This window comes from Prionailurus bengalensis, chromosome B1, assembly GCF_016509475.1.
Source record: "Prionailurus bengalensis isolate Pbe53 chromosome B1, Fcat_Pben_1.1_paternal_pri, whole genome shotgun sequence".
NCBI classification, from domain to species: domain Eukaryota; kingdom Metazoa; phylum Chordata; class Mammalia; order Carnivora; family Felidae; genus Prionailurus; species Prionailurus bengalensis.
Genome location: NC_057344.1, coordinates 201,433,099 through 201,450,742, shown reverse-complemented (window position 1 = coordinate 201,450,742; position 17,644 = coordinate 201,433,099). Strand labels below are relative to the sequence as shown.

General features: G+C 55.5%; 1 protein-coding gene across 1 annotated transcript in view; it reads left to right on the top strand.

Moving 5' to 3' along the window:
* The window catches only part of CB1H4orf50 (chromosome B1 C4orf50 homolog), a 107,702-nt gene that overhangs the window by 8,042 nt on the left and 82,016 nt on the right, over window positions 1-17,644 (top strand). The window contains exons 3-6 of the mRNA XM_043557002.1: window positions 78-662; window positions 8,956-9,085; window positions 10,240-10,367; window positions 11,182-13,614. Coding sequence (XP_043412937.1) covers window positions 78-662; window positions 8,956-9,085; window positions 10,240-10,367; window positions 11,182-13,614 — 3,276 coding nt within the window. The remainder of the gene's footprint in view (window positions 1-77; window positions 663-8,955; window positions 9,086-10,239; window positions 10,368-11,181; window positions 13,615-17,644) is intronic.

Below are 17,644 nucleotides of genomic sequence, written 5' to 3'. Positions count from 1 at the left end.
CCTTCCAAGCACCACCGGGGAGCTCACGGTGTGCGGGGCTGACTTCCTGACGCCCTCACTCCACCGCCAACTTGTAGGTTCTGGAGAAGGAGCGCGCGGCCAGGCGGCAGCGGTGGCGGCTGCGGCGGCTGCGGGAGCGGCTGCGGCGCAAGGACGAGGCGCTGGGGCGGCAGGCGGCGGCCCTGGAGCGCTGCCGAGGGACACAGCGGCGCCAGCTGGCCCTGGTGCGCGAGCAGGAGCGCGGCCTGCGGGAGCAGGTGCGGCGGCTGGAGCGGGACGTGCGGCGCCTCTGTCACGCGGCCGGCCTCCTGCTGGCGGAGCTGGACGCCCCGGCCGCGCGCGGCCCCCGCGCCCTCGGCCCGGCCGGCCCCGGTGGGGAGGCCGAGGAGCTGCGCGCCCTGCAGGCGCGGGCCGAGCGCGGCGAGCGCGAGCGGGACGAAGCGGCGCGCCGGTTGCGGGAGCAGCGCGCCACGGAACGCCGGCTCCGCGGGCAGCTGGAGGATCTTCGCTGCTGCATCTACGAGCTCAAGCTGTCGGAGATCGGCCTGCAGGGCCAGGTGGAGGACCTCGCCCAGCAAAACCGCAGCCTGCGAGAGGAGCTGGGGGCCCAAGCCGCCGGGGAGAGCACGCGCAGCCCTGCCTCTGCCGGTCAGTGCAGCCCGGTAAGTGGCCGCAACCCAAGGCACCAGTGAGTTTTCTGATTTCTCTTTCTCCTACAGCCCCTTGCAAGTCACCAGCGCCTCCGTCCCCCAGTTTTCCTCTTCATCCACTCATCCAGCCTCACCAGCCCCACCCATCCATCCATCCATCCACTCACCCACCCATCCACCCACTCATCCATCCATCCATCCATCCATCCATCCATCCATCCATCCATGCATTTATCCACCCACCCACCCACCCATCCATCCATCCTCCCACTCATCCACCCACCCACCCATCCACCTACCCATCCATCCATCCACCCATCCATCCACCCATCCACCTACCCATCCATGCATCCACCTACCCATCCATCCATCCACCCACCCATCCACCCACCCACCCACCCATCCATCCACCCACCCACCCATCCACCCATCCATCCATCCATCCACCCACCCATCCACCCACCCATCCATCCACCCATCCATCCTTCCATCCACCCATCCACCTACCCATCCATCCATCCACCCATCCACCCATCCACCTACCCATCCATCCATCCATCCATCCATCCATCCATCCATCCACTCACCCACCCACCCATCCACCCATCCATCCATCCATCCATCCATCCATCCATCCATCCACTCACCCACCCATCCACCCATCCACCCACCCATCCACCCACCCATCCACCCATCCACCCATCCACCCATCCACCTACCCATCCATCCATCCATCCATCCATCCATCCATCCACTCACCCACCCATCCACCCACCCATCCACCCACCCATCCATCCACCCACCCATCCATCCATCCATCCCTCCATCCACCCACCCACCCATCCATCCATCCACCCACCCATCCATCCATCCTTCATTCCATCAGCCATCTGACCCACCCATCTGCATAGCCAGTCACGCGCCTTCACCCACCCGTTCTTCAGCACAGCCACCTCACTGCCCATCTGTCCACCTTCTCGTCCACCCATCCACCAGTTCACCCATGTGCCTGCACATCCATCCATCTGCTTGTCTACCCATGCTCCATCATCTCATTCACCCCACCATCTGGCTGTCCACCTCTCCATCCAGCCACTCTACTGGGAGCCAGCTACCCCTCATCCCTCATCATCTGTTCCCTCCTGTCCGTCCAGCTGTCCAGCTGTTAACAAGACCCAGCTGTGTGCCAGGCCCTGTGCCACATGAGTCCCTTGGGTGTGCGTGTTATGTAACTGCCACATGCCCGTAAAGTCTTCCTTCCGAAGATGATGACCCCCTCTCCCTCCTCCCACACAACTCCAAAGGTGGGGACGGTTCCCTGGTGGCGAGTGCCGTCCATGTTTCTTCACTTCTCCTTCCTTAGACTGTGAGCTCCTTGAGGGCAGGGCCCAGGTCCGGGGGCTCTTTGGAGCCTCGGGCGAGCATCATCACCCAGGGGGTCCGCAGGACTATGCACACAGGGTTGGGTCCCTTTCTGGTTCTCTTAATGACTAGCTGTGTGACCTTGAGCGAACTTCTTACGATCTGCAAACAAGAGCAGATTGGACATTGATTCTTTCATTTGACTGACAGTAGAGTAAAAGCTCACGTTTAACCTATTCCTGCCCTGTGTTCTGCACCCTCCTGGGGGTTTTTCAAAGGCATTGTTTTCATTCAGTGCTCAAGAAGGTGGTGAGGTGGGTACTAATGGTATCCCCACTCCACATAGGAGGATACTGAGGCTCAGAGAGGTAGTGCATCGATCTGTTGTCACACAGCTAGTGGGAAGCGGACCTGGAGCCCGATCCAGGTTTGATGGGAGTCCAGAGTGCTCTGTTCCTCCTGCACCAGCCTGCCTCCCTGGCAGGGAGAGTTAACTCAGCTCCTTACAAGAGCTCCGGATCCTGCCTCCCTCCAAATTACATCTAAGGAAAAATCAGTGAGCAACCTTACCGAAAGAAGATCACTCGTTAAACAAGCTAACACACACACACACACACACACACACACACGCACGCACGCACACACACACACACACACAGAATCCACTTTTTCTTTGGATAAGCTAAATCTCTTTCAAATTAACTAGACCTTTAAATGTGCTACGTTTTCTCAGGGAATGAAGGGCAGCCCGCTTGGCTCATTTTAATAATGAGTTTCTCTGTGGTCATTTTTTAGAAAAGAAAATAGCAACCCTCTGCCCCCATCTTCTCTCTTCTGTGTGGTCTGTTCCTTCTTCCTCTATTATATTCGCCAGATAAAAGGAAAGAAGTGTACATTTTTATATTGGCACCTTATTGTAATTCTGGAAAATAAATCGTGTCTGGACGGAAATTGTCATTTATTGGAGCTGCCACAAACGCAGTGGTTGAGACAGCAGTTCTGGAACTTGACCTCCAAAGTCAGGGCGGTGGCAGGATTCATGGGCTTCTGAGGCCGTGAGGGACGGTCTGTTCGAGCCCCTCTCCTGGGCTGGGGGGTGCTGTCTTCCCTCTGTGCTTCGACGGCATATCTCCCCTCTCTGTCTGTCTCTGTGCCCAAACGTCCCCCTTTTTAAGAACACCAGTCACGCTAATGGACCTCATAGTAACTGGTTGCATCTGCAAAGACCTCCCTACCGCCATGTCCAAAATCAGGTCACATTCTGAGATACTGGAGAGGAAGGCTGTAACTTGGGAATTTGGAGGACACAATTCAATCCATAACAAGTACCCCTCTGGACAAACAGTCGTGAAGACCCGCGAGGTGGCAGGGACACGGGCTGCATGGCCAGCTTTGCCTGGGTGGATATTGGCAATGGCATCTTTATGCCATGTGCGATTTTCCGTGCTCTTCAGCTGTCACTCGTCTAGTCCATCTGAGGAAGGAGGCACTATTTTGTCCTTACTTCACAGATGAGGAAGTGAGGGCACGGAGAGGCCATAACCTCATAGTAGGGTCACGGACATGCTAAGTAGTGGGGCAGGAGCTGTGCCCCCACAGGCTCCTTGGACTTTTGAGTGCCATGCTCTGCCCTCCAGCACTTACTGGTCGGTGGCATAGTAGTCAGTACTAATGGGTGTCCCGTTGGTGCCTCCGCCTGGCTTGGGCCCTAGCTCAGGACAGGGGCTGGGAAAGTTCCTATGACAATTCCTTGCCTGCACAGGATGACAAGACCTCGTAGGTGGAGGGGGTGGGGCTGAGGAAGGGGCCTGACGGTCAGTCTGTGGGTCGCTGCTGGGGACCCTGGCATTTAAAATAGGGGCTGGGGATGCCTGGGTGGCTCAGTCGGTTGAACTGATTCTTGGTTTTGGTTCAGGTCACGATCTCACGGTTTGTGGGTTCCAGCCCTGTGTCAGGCTCTGTGCTGGCAGCTTGGAGCCTGCTTGGGATTCTGTTTCCCTCTCTCTATGCCCCTCCCTGCTCTCTCTCTCTCTCTCTCTCTCTCTCTCTCTCTCTCTCTCTCTTTCAAAAGAAGTAAATAAATATTTTTCAAAAAAGAATATGGGCTGGACCCAGAGCCACAGGGTGTGACAGTCTGCCGGGGTCTGTCTTATTCTCAGAGGGCAGCGCCAACCCCGACTTGGGGCATTTTGGGGTCAAAAATGGCCATCTGGAGAGGGCTCCTGGGGAGGTGTAAAATGCCAGCCAGGTACCAGCTTTCAGGGGAGTATAGCTGAGGTTTAAAATTTCAGTGCTAGAACCTACTGATAACAAAACTGCCCAGCCACACGTTGACCTTCAAGGTCTCAGTGGAGAATTGTATCAAGTTCAGCGGCCTGTGGCGGCACTCCTACAGGATTGTAGGCAGAGTTCTGAGAACATGGCACGCGTGTGTGGTTTCCAGAAGCCAACAGTATGTTTCCAAAGGGGTTGGAGCCCGTGGGGGGGAGGGGGGGCTAAGAGCTATAGGCAGGTGTTCAGCACCTTTGTCTGCATAGGCATGGTAACCCCCAAATAATCTCCTTTTATAAACCTCCTGGCTCCTGTCACTCTGGGATCAAGTTCAACCTCCTACCCATGGCCTTCAAGGTGCCCACACTCTAGGCTGGGCTCCTTCTCCAGGCTTATTGCCCACTAGCCCCCCACCCCCACCCTGTCCTGGCCACACTGAACTCCTGCAGGCCCCTGAATGCTCCAGGCTCTTGCAGCCTGCAGCCTTCCCTGCGTCTAGAAGCTTCTGCAGCCTGCAGCCTTCCCTGTGTCTAGAAGCTTCTGCAGCCTGCAGCCTTCCCTGCTTCTGGAAGCTCCTACCACCTGCTCTCCTTGGCTGCTCTAAAAACCCTTGCTACCCTCTCTCCATTCACTGGGAATACCACTTCCTCCAAGAAGACTTTCCTGAGCTCCAGCTCATTCGCTCCTCAGTGCCCCTGTAGTGCCATGACCCACTTCTGGAGGCCCTAATTCTCACTGTGCAGGGCCTGGCTGGTGTTTGCTCCTCGTCTGAGTCAGCCCTGAACCCCGGGCCCTGACCATGGCCGGGAGGTGCTTGACAAGCTAGCGGTTCAGTGGGCAAGCGACCACGAAAAGAGATTTGCTCCGCTGCCCATGGAAAATGGAAAATCCCGGCCGGAGGGGCGGCCTCACAACGGCAGTGCACTGGGAACCCCGGGTGGCGTCCAGCTCCGGGGAAGCACATGAGATAAAAAGTTACCCGTCATCGGGGAGCCACCCCCTCAACAGCCCAGTGGTTACCTGTGATGTGCCCTGGGCGTCCTGGGTCATGGTGAAGTGAACCGTCACGGGAAGGTGCTTTATTTGGTTCGTATTTACAAGCGCTTTTCCAAGCAGGATCTCATCAGCGCTGGGAGGTAGCCAGGCAGGAATCCCCCTGTCCTTGTACCCAGCCTCACAGTCCAGAGAAGGCACGCCACTGGCCTGGGATCACACACCATCCAGTTTCCAGAACAAATGCCTTGGGGCCCAGGTCCCTGAAGGGATGGGCCACTGCAATGACAAACCGTGGCCTGGGGAGGAGTTTGGGGAGAGCGTTTCTGTTCAGGGCACGGGTGAGAGGAAATTTAAAAGGACTGTGGTTTGCAAGACAAGAAAGGGCACCGGGGCTGGAAGGGTGACCCTGCTCTTTGAAATTTTATAGGGGAGACAGACACAGGGGCAGGTAGGGGAGACCTGGGCCATAGACTGCTACAGCAGGGGACAGCCCAGGGGCTGTGGTCTGGACTAGAGGGAGGGCTTGTGCAGGGAGATGAAAAGTTACACACTTAAAAATGTCATGCCAGAGCAGAGATCAAGCTCTTGGTCATCAAGAATGTGGGAAGCTCCCAGAACGTCTCTGCCCCGGCAGTGTGGGTAGAGCGCCCCCTGGTGGCGTTTACAGGAATCGTTTCATTGTGCAGCAAGTTCAAATTCCAGGCAGCCCCCTCCCTGCTCTGGCTCTCACTTGTGCAGAAGTCTGTATTGCATACTTGGGACTCCAGTAGTCAGCAAGGGCTTTAAAGCATGGGCCGGTAGGGTCAAAAAATAAAACACAGCAGAGCCACGGACATGCAAGTAACACAAAAGGAAAGACGAATGTCTAGTGGTCTTCCACAGAAAGATCAAGTCCATTAGTTACAGAATAAATACACATACACAAAAGGTTCCATTTTATTCTGAATACTGGTCAAATATTAAAAGTGCCCCAGTGCGGTTTATAGTTGGTGAAAATCAGAAACAACCTAAACGTACAGTTAGAAGGCCCTGACTTGGTAAGTTAAGGCATCTCTTCTGTCAGAGGTTATGAGGCAGCCGTAAAACACCACGTTATAGGAGAACTTGTGGGGAGATGATCCTTCCATATCATCAAATGAGAAATGCATGAGGCAAAAATGGGCATTTTGTAGAAACGGACTTTTGGAAGAATTTAAGTGTCTCTGCATAGAAGAAAGCCCAGGTGGATATATTCCGACACACTGATCGTGTTTGTGTCCGGATAGCTCTGTATTCCTCATTTTCCTCTTTTTTGCTTATCTTTCCCCATAATTGCATGTGAAAGCTGAAGCCACGTAAAACTGGGGGCCGCTGCCCCCTCCCCCCGAGCACCAAAAGGCAGGAAGGGTTGCCAAGACTGAGCGGGGGTGGGGAGGCAGGGAAGGGCAGAGAAAGCCCGGACCCAGTTCAAGACCCGAGCTCTGGTTCTGTTCTCCCTCCATGTGTGCTGTGTGACCTTGGACCGGCCACTGTCCCTCTCTGAGTCGTGGTTTGGTCACTTGTGAAATGAAGGGCGTGTAGCACCTTCTTCTAGGATGTCCCCCTGCCCCACCAAGTCGCCTCCCGGAGGCAGGGGGTTCTGTGTGTTTTATCCACAGCGGTGTCCCCAGCTCCAGAACAGGGTGTCACTTAGCTGAGGCCCGGCAAGTATTTGTTGAACCGAATTGAAGTCAGCTTGGGTATCGGAATGAAACCCAAACAGAGCTGCGGTGCTGGCCTTCGACGCTGCCCTCCCGGCTCTCCCTCCTCCCTTCTTCCCTCCTCCTTGCCATTGCTCTCTTGCTCGCCTCCACGTGGAGCCTCTGTCTCCCTTTGTCCATCCTGCTCCCTCCTCTTCTTCTCACGACCTCCTCTCTCCTCCGTTTCTCCCCCTCTTTCTGGTGGTGATTTTGATGAAATCAAAACCCCACACGCGGAACACGAGGCCGGCGCCCAGGCCCCCCTGGCTTTGGGGGCTTTGGGCCGAGGCCCTGCTCTGTGGCAAAGCCCCCGGGGGATTCTAAGGTGCAGCCAGGGTTGAGGTGCCTGGTCTGTGAGGACGCTGGACGTGACATCACACAGACAGCCGGGAGGTCCCAAACCCAGAGAGTGAGCGGAAGATGCTTGAGGGAGGGAAGGGACTTGATTTGGGGGAGGGCCAGGGAAGCCCTCGTTGAAGATCTGGCCTTTACGCGGAGCCCAGAGAAGAGCAGGTTAGCGGGGCAGAGGGGTGGGAAGAGAGGCAGGCAGCAGACACTAGGGGTGCAGGGCTCTGAGGCAGGGTTGCGGGGAGAAGGGTCCCTTTAAGGAGCAGAGTGAGGGTGGGGGCAGTGGGGCCGGGCAGCGGTTTCCTCTTTCTGCACAGCGGGAAGCGTGGGACATCCGAGACAGGAGAGCAACCTGATCTGGTTTCCATCTCACCGGGATGGCTCTGCTGCTGAGCGGGGTGTGCAGGGAGGGGCAGAGAGAGAGAGGTGCGGGCAACCCCTGTCCTTCCTAGGAAGACGTGTAGCCAGGCAGAAGGAACAGCGTATGCAGATGTGCAGAGGCAGGCAAGAAGCCGGCTGGGGAGGGGCGGGGAGGCCACCGTGAGCAGAAACCAGGGTGAGGAGTACCAGCCCCCCTGCCCCCACCCGGACAGTGCGTTATGGCAGCCTTGAACTGATCCCAGCCTGGGGAGGGGGAGCCACGGGAGGCCTTGTAGGTGTGAGAGTGCAAGCTAGGGGGTCCCTGGCACTGTGAGTGGGATGTGGGGGGACAGGAGGCCTGGCTAGGTGTCGATGCAGGGCTCTGCTGAGAGCAGGTGAGCAGCCGGGGGACAGGGGACAGGGGGACGATGTTACCTGTTCTCCTCTGTTACCCCTGCACCTAGAATAGCACCGGACACACAGTCGGAGCCTAATAAGTGTTTGCTGAATAAGTGCTGCATACCTGTCTTTCTGCAAGTTCTGCCCATCCATCTATCAAACATTTATTAAGCACCTAATGTGTGCCAGGCCAAGGTGAGGGCGCCAAGCACATGAGGCCAAGTGGAAGGCTTGAAGGACTCAAGGTCTAGTGGGGAAGCAGGGGCAGAAGCAAACAGCGCCCATTAGAACCTGGTTCCAAGTAGTGGGGGCCGTGGGAAGCCGGAGGGGGCCCGTCCCCAGCCCCTCATGGATGGTGGATCGGCGCTGGGCTGGGTCTGCACGATGCCCTGCAGGGCGGGTGCCGGCTCAGGGAAGCTCTGTCCGCACAGCTGGCTTGCCGTTTGGGAGAGGCCAAGGGGAGGGGTGTCCCCCGGAGACCCGTGGCTGCAGCATTTGGGACTTGTTGACGGTTGAGGGACAGGACTGCTTGGGGCCCCCGGGGCAGGCACCTGCCTCTGCTGGGGGGACACACAGGACCTTCGGGAAGGAGAGGGCACTGGGAGCCTGTGGTGCCACTCTAGGGAGCCCGGGGGCATCTTGGCCGGACAGACACTCCTCGGAGAACCGAGTGCCACACCTCGTCGTCTGCTGAACTGAGTCGTGCCAATAGGAGGGGGGTTGGCCTTCGGACCAAGGGCACTGGGGCCGGGGTCAGGCCTCGTGCCCTCTGCTCTCAGCCGGGGACCCGGCTCCCTCCCGAGTCGTTGGAGGAAGCATCCTCCCAGCTCCCTCCTTGTGTCTTCCTCAAGGACGCCCTGAGCCAGCTTCAGGACGAGCCACTGGCCCTGCCCGGGGAGGGCGCCCTGGATGCCTGCCGAAGCCGAGGCTTGCAGACCACCCTCTGCTCCCACGGCGCCCCTGGCCCGAGAAGCTCAGCAGGTGTGTGGGTGCTGTGGGTGCGTCGGGTGCCTGCGTGGACCTCCGCTGACGGGCTAGCTCGCCCGGGACATGCTAGTGTGCCGGGGCGGGGGCGGGGCGGGGGGGGGGTGACTGCCCCATTCTGCAGAGGGGAAGCTAAGGCTCAGAAAGGTAGTGTCGCTTGCTCGATGCCACACAGCCGGAGAAGGTGGGATCAGGGTGTGCGATGTCCAGACAAGGTCCTTGACGTGGGCTCACCTAGACATTGAGGCTCACTCCCTCCACCCTCAGAAGGGTGCCAGCCAGGTGACACCTGTCCTAGCACGGGGCAGCCGGTGTCTCAGGAGGGGATGTCTTTGCAGAAGACCATGTAACGACTATTCTGTCCCCCCCACCCCCCCACCCCCCCTTGACAGCTCAGGGGTGAGACAGGTGTGAGGTCTGGGAGCTGCTAGGGCTCAGAGCCCCTTGTCCCTAACTTGTCCCTCATGGGAACCCATGTGTCTGGTCACAGTCTTGGGCCCGGCTTCCAGAGCCTCTGTTGCAAAAGCCGCTGCACTTGGGGAGCCCCAAAGCCACGATGTCCGACTAGCTGTCTGGTTTACGGACAGCATTCCGAGGCCAAATGCAGTTTGCAGACGAGAGGGTTACTTACACCCAGCGGTGCCGGTGATGGGCCCCCTGACGCTCCCCCTCCCCCCCCTCTATTCTATTTCTGGGGAGCAGAGCTGGCAAGTCAAACAGGTCCGATTTGTCCATGGAAGAAGGAGGAGGGGGGCGGTCTGGTGGTGAAGTCTAGCGTCAGCCCCTTTGTCTGCATGCCAGCTGTGCGGGGCTGGGGGTGGGGCGGGGGATCAGCACCCCGTGCGACCACGAGGGGGCGGGGTTGAGGCAGGTCTCACGGCAGGTATTCGTCACCTGCGTGAGCTTTGTGGTCAGCACAGGTGGCTTCCAGACCCGACCTGCTGCTCATCGGCGACAGTCATTCCCCATCCGCGAGCCTCGGTTTCCTCGCCTGGCAGGTTGCGGCCATTGGCTGTCTCTGGGGCTCGGAGGACGTGAGTCCGTGAGAAGAGCCGGGCCCTCCCACGTGCAGGGGGCTCAGTCACTGGCAACAGTTGTGAGAAAACCCCTAGGAGGGTCTCTTTAACTCTTGGGGTCCTCTTGCCTCCCAGGCCAGCCCTCCGAGGCGTGCTGCTCCTGGGACCGTGTTGGGGCCGGTCGAGGCCCCTGTGTTGTGGTGGCAGGCCTGGAGGCCACAGATGAGACCCTGGAAGACGTCCCAGGATCTGACCGTGGACGGGTGAGGTCGGAGGCTTTCTGCCAGCCCAAGGCTCCAGCCCTACTGCGCGTGGGCGGCGGGACAAGGGGCTCAAGAAGGGCTTGGAAGAACGTTCTGGAACTAACTGAGAGGGAGATTCGAGGGGATGCACTGTAACAGCCTGAGACCTGGGTGGGGAGTGGGCAGGTCCCCAGCCCAGGGCCGCGGGTCAGTCAGGCCGCACGGAGCCAAGTTGCCCCTCCCAGGCCCCCCTCCCTCCTAGCAGCCCCTCCCCAGCCCAGCCTGTGAGCTGGCCCAGGCTCCTCCCTGGATACATGCACTGAATTAGCATGTCTTGTGGGCCGGCACTGGTCTAGGCCCAGGGCCCCTGCCCCGCCCTGTCCCCTAGATCTCCCACGACGACGGAAATGTCCGGTGCTCTTGGAATGTGGCCGGTGGCCTGTGGCTACCGTATTGGACACGCAGGGCTGAGGGGCGTTAGACGATGCCCACGAGATGTGCAGCGGGATGTGGGGAGGGGGGCACAGTAAAAGAGACCATGAACCGTGTGGGGAAACGGTCAGGGGCTTCTTGAGGAAGTAACGTCTGAGCAGAGATATGCATCGATTGAGAGTAAGCCACGAGGGGATCTGGGGAGGGATATTCTGGGCAGAGGGAAGAGCAGGTGCAAAGGCCCTGGGGTGGCACCAGGCTTGGTGTGCTAGGGAGGCCCGTGTGGCTGGGTGAGGAGGCACCAAGAGCATCAGGAGATGAGGTCTGAGAGGTGTGGGGGACTAAAGAGAGGCAGGGGCCGCTTCACACCTTCCCTTCTCTTCTCTTCTCTTCCCATCCTTAGCGGACTCCGGCTGAGCCCAGCTTGGATGTGCAGACTTCTCTCCTCATCTGTGGCCGCCCCCCCGACCAGTACAGAGATGGCTCACTCCTCCCCGTGGAGCTGGCCGGGATTTTGGAGCAGAGGCTAGCAGCTGCCCAGGTCCTGGTGCAGACGTCCACACTCCCTCCCTGGGGGCTGGCCGGGGACCCCCCTTCCTTGCCGCCGCTGCTCCTGCTCCGGGAGGCTTCTCCACAAGAATCCCAGATGCGACGGACGCTGGACGCCAGGTTCCCACCTGCTCCCAGAGCCGGAGGACCCACCTGCCGGAATCCCCACTGGAGAAGGGGCCAGAATGCCTCCCTCTGCCACGAGCCCCCCCAGATCTCAAGTCACAAATTCAAGTCACCCAGAGATGTGAAAGGTGCTTGGAAGGAGGGAGGAGGGCCCCCAGAGTGGAGAACCGAGGAGCCGGGGGCGAGGAGGAGTCGGGGCAGGAAGGAGGCAGACCTTGGTGACGAGAGCAAGCTAAGTCAGGAAAGCCGAGACCACCCGAGCCCGGGGGACGGCGTCAGAGCCCCAGAGGGCGAGCCGGTCGAGAACGGGGCCTCAGAAACCCAGGCCTCTGTCTCCTGCCCTTGGCCCAGGCCAAAGCTCCCATGGCCTCCTTTGCAGGAGGAGGCCTCCGTGTCAACTGAGGGTCCCGCACCCCTGAGTAGGAGGCGGAGGGAGGGAGGGCTTTCGTCACCGGAGGAGGAAGAGGCCCCCCCAGCCAGGGCCCAGGGCTCCCAGAGGCCAAGTCCGGGAGGCACTCAGCTCCTTGCAGGGCAGGGCGAGGAGGAAACGCTCGTGTGGTCTGCAAATGCTCTGAATCTGCAAGAGGAAAGCCCTGGGGACCAAAGGCAAGGAGAGGAGGAGGAGAAAGCACAGCCTCTAGAAGGGTCTCGTCTGGGCCACAGGGATGTCCCAGGGGAGCCTGGCCCCGAGGAACGTGAGCACCAGGAAGCGCTCTCCCCGGTGGCGGAGGGAGGTCTGACACTGTCTCCCCGGCCGGCCTTTCCACCCAGGGGAACTGAACCTACAAGTGATCCGTGGGCTCTGAGCCAACAACCTGACAGGTCTGAGCTCAGAAGAGACGAATTTGGGAAGGAGGCAGAAGCTTCTTCCCAGCAACTCTCCATCCTGCAGCGTGGGGGCGGGGGGCGATGGTGGCCAACCTCCCCACCGGCTGGAGGAAGCAAGAGTTTGGGTCGGAAACAGCACAGCCCCCCAGAGAATGCTCACTCCCAGCAAGCTTTGGCAAACCAGGGCTCGGATATTTGTTTGGCCAGAGAGGTCAGACCCGGGGGGACCGACGAAGAGGTCGGGCCGGGCGGGACGGAGGTCCTGGGGACCGGCACCGCTCTCCCGGGGATGGTGCCTGATTCAGATGACGTGGGTCCGGGTCCAGAGTGGCCCTCCGTGCCGGGTGGGAACCAGCCCTCCCAGCCACTGAGAGCCCTTGAAGAAGAGAGGAGAAGGTTTCACCGGCTCATCTCTGGGCTGAAACGAGAGAGAAGCCAAGTTTTACGTGACAACGCCGAGCTGCGGGGCGACCGAGAGAGATGCCGTCGAAAAGTGTGCGCCCTCGAGGAAGAGAGGGAGAGAAATGTGACCAAGATGGCGGTCCTCGAACAGGACAACAGCGTGCTGGTCGGAGACATCGCGCTCTTGAAGCAGGAGCTGGCCCAATACCGGCAGGTCGTTTCTGACCTGGAAGAGTGCAACGGGAAAAGTTACGGCAAAATCTCCGAGCTCGAAGAGGAGAACGAGCAGCTGAAAGGGCGCCTGGCCCAGCTTCAGAGAGCCACGGCCGAGAGCGCCAGAAAATCCAAGGGTGTGATGGAGCACGTCACAGTGGAAAACCGGGAGCTCAAGGCGCTGATCTCGGAGCTCGGGGTCAGTTACAAAGAGCTGATGAAGGGCGTGGTGCTGGGGATAGAAGACACGGTCCAGGCCTTCAGGGGGGAGAACGCCCATCTTCTGAGCAGGATCCGCGTCCTGGAGACAGAAGTCGCGTTGGGGGCCAGCACAGCTGGGGGCCGCCTGGTGAGAGCGGAGGAGGGTCCGCAGGGGGAAAGCAAGATGGCGGGGGGCAAGGAGGGTGCTGTGGAAAGGGGGGTGCAGGTGACTCAGCTGTCAGGGCAACTGACCGCAGAAGCCCACGGGCCGCCCTTGGAGGAGAAACCGGGTCTGGCTGGCAGGTGGATGGGGCCTTCCTTACGCACGGAGAATTCCAGAAATGATGGCAATTCAGCCGCTTCGTCGCTGGTGGGGGGAAGTGCCGAGGTATCCAGTGCCCCGCGAGGAAACATCGACGGACCAGGAGCGAAAGAAGCACGTTTGGAAAAGCAGGAGAAAAGACCATGGTGTTCTGCAGACCCAGGGCGAGCTCTGAGGGCAAGCAACGGCCCCCAGGTAGGTTGATCTGGAATCGGTGCCTTCTCATCATCTTGCTAACTTTCTAGAGTGCGGAGCGTCCCCTTTCCTCAGGTGAGCGTCCAGCAGCCCTCGGAGGAGGGACAATCATTGTCCCCATTTAGCAGATGCGAGAACGCGGGCACAGGGAACTTTAAATAACTTGGGCCGTCAGGTCGCAGGAAGGGTGGACTCCCACCCGGACGGCCCCTTCCTGTGCACAACCTGAGACACAAGCCTGCCCCTCTGCTCAGGCTGTTTAGACGGGTGTCGGGTGGGATGGCGGCGGAGGGGGCCGTGTTCAGCTTTAACATCAGAGCTCACGTTTTCAGCGGCGCCTGGGAGGCTCAGTCAGTTAGGCGTCCAGCTTTAGCTCAGGTCATGATCTCGCAGGTCGTGGGTTCACGCTCCACGTCGGGCTCTGTGCTGACAGCTCAGAGCCTGGAGCCTGCTTCGGATTCTGTGCCTCCCTTTCTCTACCCCTCCCCCGCTCACACTCTGTCTCTCTCTCAAAAAATAAGTAAACATTAAAAGAAATTCTTTTGTTTTTTAAGAAAAGAGCTCATATTTTCAGATCCAGGAGATTTTCAAGCAGTCCAGGTCCTAATTCTGCACATTGAGTCTCTCTCTCTCTTTCTCTCTCTCTTTTAAAGATATAATTGACATATAACATTGTATAAGCTTAAGGTGCACAACGTGTTGACTTGAAACATTTATATGTTTCAATACGATCACCACCATAGGTTGGCTAACACCTCCATCAGGCTCTGCATTGGGTCTTGAAAGGGACAATGGAAAGAACAGAGGCTTTAGGACTCACTCTGAGGTCGAACCCAGCTCTGTACTTAACCACGTCTGTGATTTGGCCAAGACATGGGCTTCCCTGAGTCACTGTCCACACGTGTGGACGGTAATCGATGTTCAGGAATCGCAGGAAGAAATGCTCATCACTCTCACGGTGGTCTTGCATATCTGTTAAGACATCTAGCGTTGAGCCCTTTGACCCATATTCTCTTCCTCTCTCTCTGCAGCAATTTTGTCATTCGTTGCAAAGGATTCTCTTTGGGTTTTGCTGATTTTCTTCATTGTATGTCTGTATTTTATTTCACCGGATTCTGTTTACAGAATCGCTCCCTTTCTTCCCCTTTGTTTTGACTTAGTTGGCTGCTCTTTTTCTTGCGTCTTGTGTTGAAAGCTTAGATCGTTGATTTTCAGCAGGTTCTTCTTTTGTGATCTGTGCACTTAAGTCTTTGCAATGCTCGTCGAGCACTGTTGCAGCTACGTTCCCCACATTTTGATACGTTGTGCTTTATGTCTATTTGGTTCAAAGTAGTTTCTAATTCCTGTTTGCTGCATCTCTCTTGGCCCATGGGTTATTCAGAAACGTGTTGCTGAGTTCCCAAGCACCTGCTGACTTTTTTGGTTATGTTTTCGTTACTGATTTGTAGTTTTATTTCACTGTGGTCAGAAAACATACACTATATTGTTTTAGTTGTTTTAAAGTTTGAGATTTGTTCTAGCGACCAGGTTATAGTCTATTTTGGGTATCCTGGAGGTCCTTGTAAGGAGTGACTATTCCAGAGTTCTTGAGGATTGTGATCAGTCCAAGGTGGTTAACTGTGCTAATCAGATATTCTGTGTCTTCACCAACATTTTGTCCATGTGTTTTGTTATTTACACAGATACGTTTGCAATCTCTGAGTGTGCATTTGTGTATTTCTTCTTGGCGTTATATTAGTTTTGATTCATATATTTGGAAATTTTCTTTAACGTTTATTTATTTTTGAGAGAGAGAGAGAACGAGAGAGGAGGACAGAGGATCTGAAGTCGGCTCCTTGCTGTCCGCGCAGAGCCCAATGAGGGGCTCAAACTCGCGAAACTGTGAGATCGTGACCTGAGCCGAAGTTGGACGCTCAACCGACTGAGCCACCCAGGTGCCCGTGGAAACTATTTATAAGATACACGCAGACTTAAAATTACGTTTTCCTGCTGACTTGATTTCTTTGATCGTGATGAAGGGTCCCTCGTTATCTCTCAGCCTTCTTGCCCAAGTTATACTTTGTCTGACATTAAAGTAGGCACATCAGCTTCTTTCCCTTAGTGTTTTCATGGAATCCTCAACTTCTTGTACACCATTCATCCTTTTGCATTCAACCCATGGGCATCCTCGAAATAGCATGCGACGGGTGTGTTTTCACTTAGCTCAGTTCCACAGCCTCTGCTTTTCAGTTCAGGTGTTCGGTCCACGTACATTTCACGCATGTGATGATAGAATTGGGTTTTTGGGGGCGCCTGGGTGGCGCAGTCGGTTAAGCGTCCGACTTCAGCCAGGTCACGATCTCGCAGTCCGGGAGTTCGAGCCCCGCGTCGGGCTCTGGGCTGATGGCTCAGAGCCTGGAGCCTGTTTCCGATTCTGTGTCACCCTCTCTCTCTGCCCCTCCCCCGTTCATGCTCTGTCTCTCTCTGTCCCAAAAATAAATAAACGTTGAAATAAAAAAAAAAATTAAAAAAAAAAAAAAAGAATTGGGTTTTTGTTCTCTTTGTCTGTTCTGTTCTGTTTCTCCTTTCTGGCCTTTGCTTTTGGTATTCATAAATATTTTCTGTTATTCATTTTTCTTCTCCGTTAGCTCATTCTGTTCCTCATTTTCTCAGTATTTGCCCTAGAGATTTCAAAGTGTGCCTGTTAATTATTTAAATGTACCTTACATTGGTACTTTTAGCAGGTAATGCAGAAGTCCCAAATAAGTGAATAATTATTAATGATTAATGCAAAAATGTTAACAGTTTATCTCCATTCCTCTTTCTTCTTTTCTTCATTTTTAGCATGTATATTATGTCTCTGTCTAATAAATGTCACGAGGCGTTGTTACTGTTGTTGTTTAAAGCAAGCAATGATCTACGTTGCCCCACATGTCCTCACGTGTCTGTGCTGTGCATTCAGTCCTGGGGATCTGTTTTCCTTCTGTCCGAAGAACTTCTTTATTTCTTCTGGGAGGATCTGGATTTAGAATTTTAGGTAGGCAGATATTTCCCCCTCTTTTGGCCCTTTGAAGATCTAATTGCATTGCCTTCTGGCTCCCATAGCTTCTGTTCAAAAATTGGTTGTTTTTATCCGAGTCCTTTTTTTTTTTTTTTTTTTTTTTTTTTTTTTTGCTTGGTTTTGTTTTTCTGAAATACATGTGTTATTTTGTCTCTGACTGCTTTAAGATTTCCTTTTTATCTTTGGGTTTTGGCAAATTGACTATGATGTGCCTGGTGTGGTTTTATTTATATTTATCCTGCTTGCATTTTTGTGAGCGTCTTAAAATGGTAGATTCGAGGGTTTTTTTTATCAAGTGTGGAGAATTTGGGGCCGTTATTTATTCAGATATGTTGTTCTGTCCTATTTTTCTCTCATTTCCTGGATATCCAGAGTTTTTGACTCTATCCCACATCTTTTGAAACTGTTCTGTTTCTTCCTTTTTAAAAAATATTTGTGCATTAGTTTGGATTTTCTATTGACCTGTGTTTAGTTCACTAATCCTGTGTTCTCTTGTGTCCTATCTTCTGATAATTCCATCCTATGAGTTCTTCATTTCATTTGTTCTATTTTTTGGCCCTAGAATATCCATTTTATCCTTCTGAAAGAGATTCGGATTCTCTATTGAAATACTCCCATCTTTTCATTCATTTTGTCTATCTTTCCTATATTTAAAAAAATCTTTTTTAAATGAACCATTTTCTTTTCTTTTCTTTTCTTTTCTTTTCTTTTCTTTTCTTTTCTTTTCTTTTCTTAAATGGTTCATTTTCTTTTAAATGAACCATTTATTCATTTTTGAGAGACAGAGAGAGACAGGGTGCGAGCAGGGCAGGGGCAGAGAGAGAGGGAGACACAGAATCCGAAGCAGGTTCCAGGCTCCAAGCTGTCAGCACAGAGCCCGACGTGGGGCTCAAACCCACAGACCATGAGATCATGACCTGAGCTGAAGTGAGATGCTTAACCAACCGAGCCCCCAGGCACCCCAATCTTTCCTATATTTTGAAGGTCTTG